General features: G+C 60.0%; 1 protein-coding gene across 1 annotated transcript in view; it reads left to right on the top strand.

Annotated features, from left to right (window-relative positions):
* EMH_0048930 (uncharacterized protein) overlaps positions 1-450 on the top strand; it is a gene marked incomplete at both ends in the record, with an annotated part of 4,263 nt that overhangs the window by 2,795 nt on the left and 1,018 nt on the right. The window contains one exon of the mRNA XM_013496461.1: positions 128-417. Coding sequence (XP_013351915.1) covers positions 128-417 — 290 coding nt within the window. The remainder of the gene's footprint in view (positions 1-127; positions 418-450) is intronic.

The following is a 450-nucleotide window of genomic DNA, read 5'->3' as shown; positions in this document are numbered from 1 at the left end:
TGCTGCTACTGCTGCTGCTGCTGCTGCTGCTGCTGCTACTGCTGCTGCTGCTACTGCTGCTGCTGCTGCTACTGCGGCTGCTGCTGCTGCTGCTGCTGCTGCTGCAGGCGCTGGGGAGTGTGTGGAGCGAAGACTCTTCGAACGGCAGCCCCAAGTATCGCCGCAACGCCTTCAGGTCTGCTCTCTTGCCAGCTCTAGTTAGCTTCACTCAGCAGCAGCAGCAGCAGCAGCAGCAGCAGCAGCAGATGCAGCAGGAGGATGGGCAGCTAGACGAAGATGCTGCAGATGCTGCTGCTGCAGATGCTGCTGCTGCGGATGCATCTGATGTGTTATCTTTGGTTGCAATGGATGATCCTGCTGCAGCAGCAGCAGCAGCAGCAGATGCAGCAGCAAGCACGCTGGCGCCTGCAGCAACAGGTGCAGCACCAGCGGAGAAGGGAACACCGGTAA

Source organism: Eimeria mitis, genomic scaffold (genome assembly GCF_000499745.2).
Source record: "Eimeria mitis Houghton genomic scaffold, Emh_scaff2119, whole genome shotgun sequence".
Classification (NCBI taxonomy): Eukaryota; Apicomplexa; class Conoidasida; order Eucoccidiorida; family Eimeriidae; genus Eimeria; species Eimeria mitis.
This window is presented reverse-complemented; position numbering and strand designations above follow the sequence as displayed.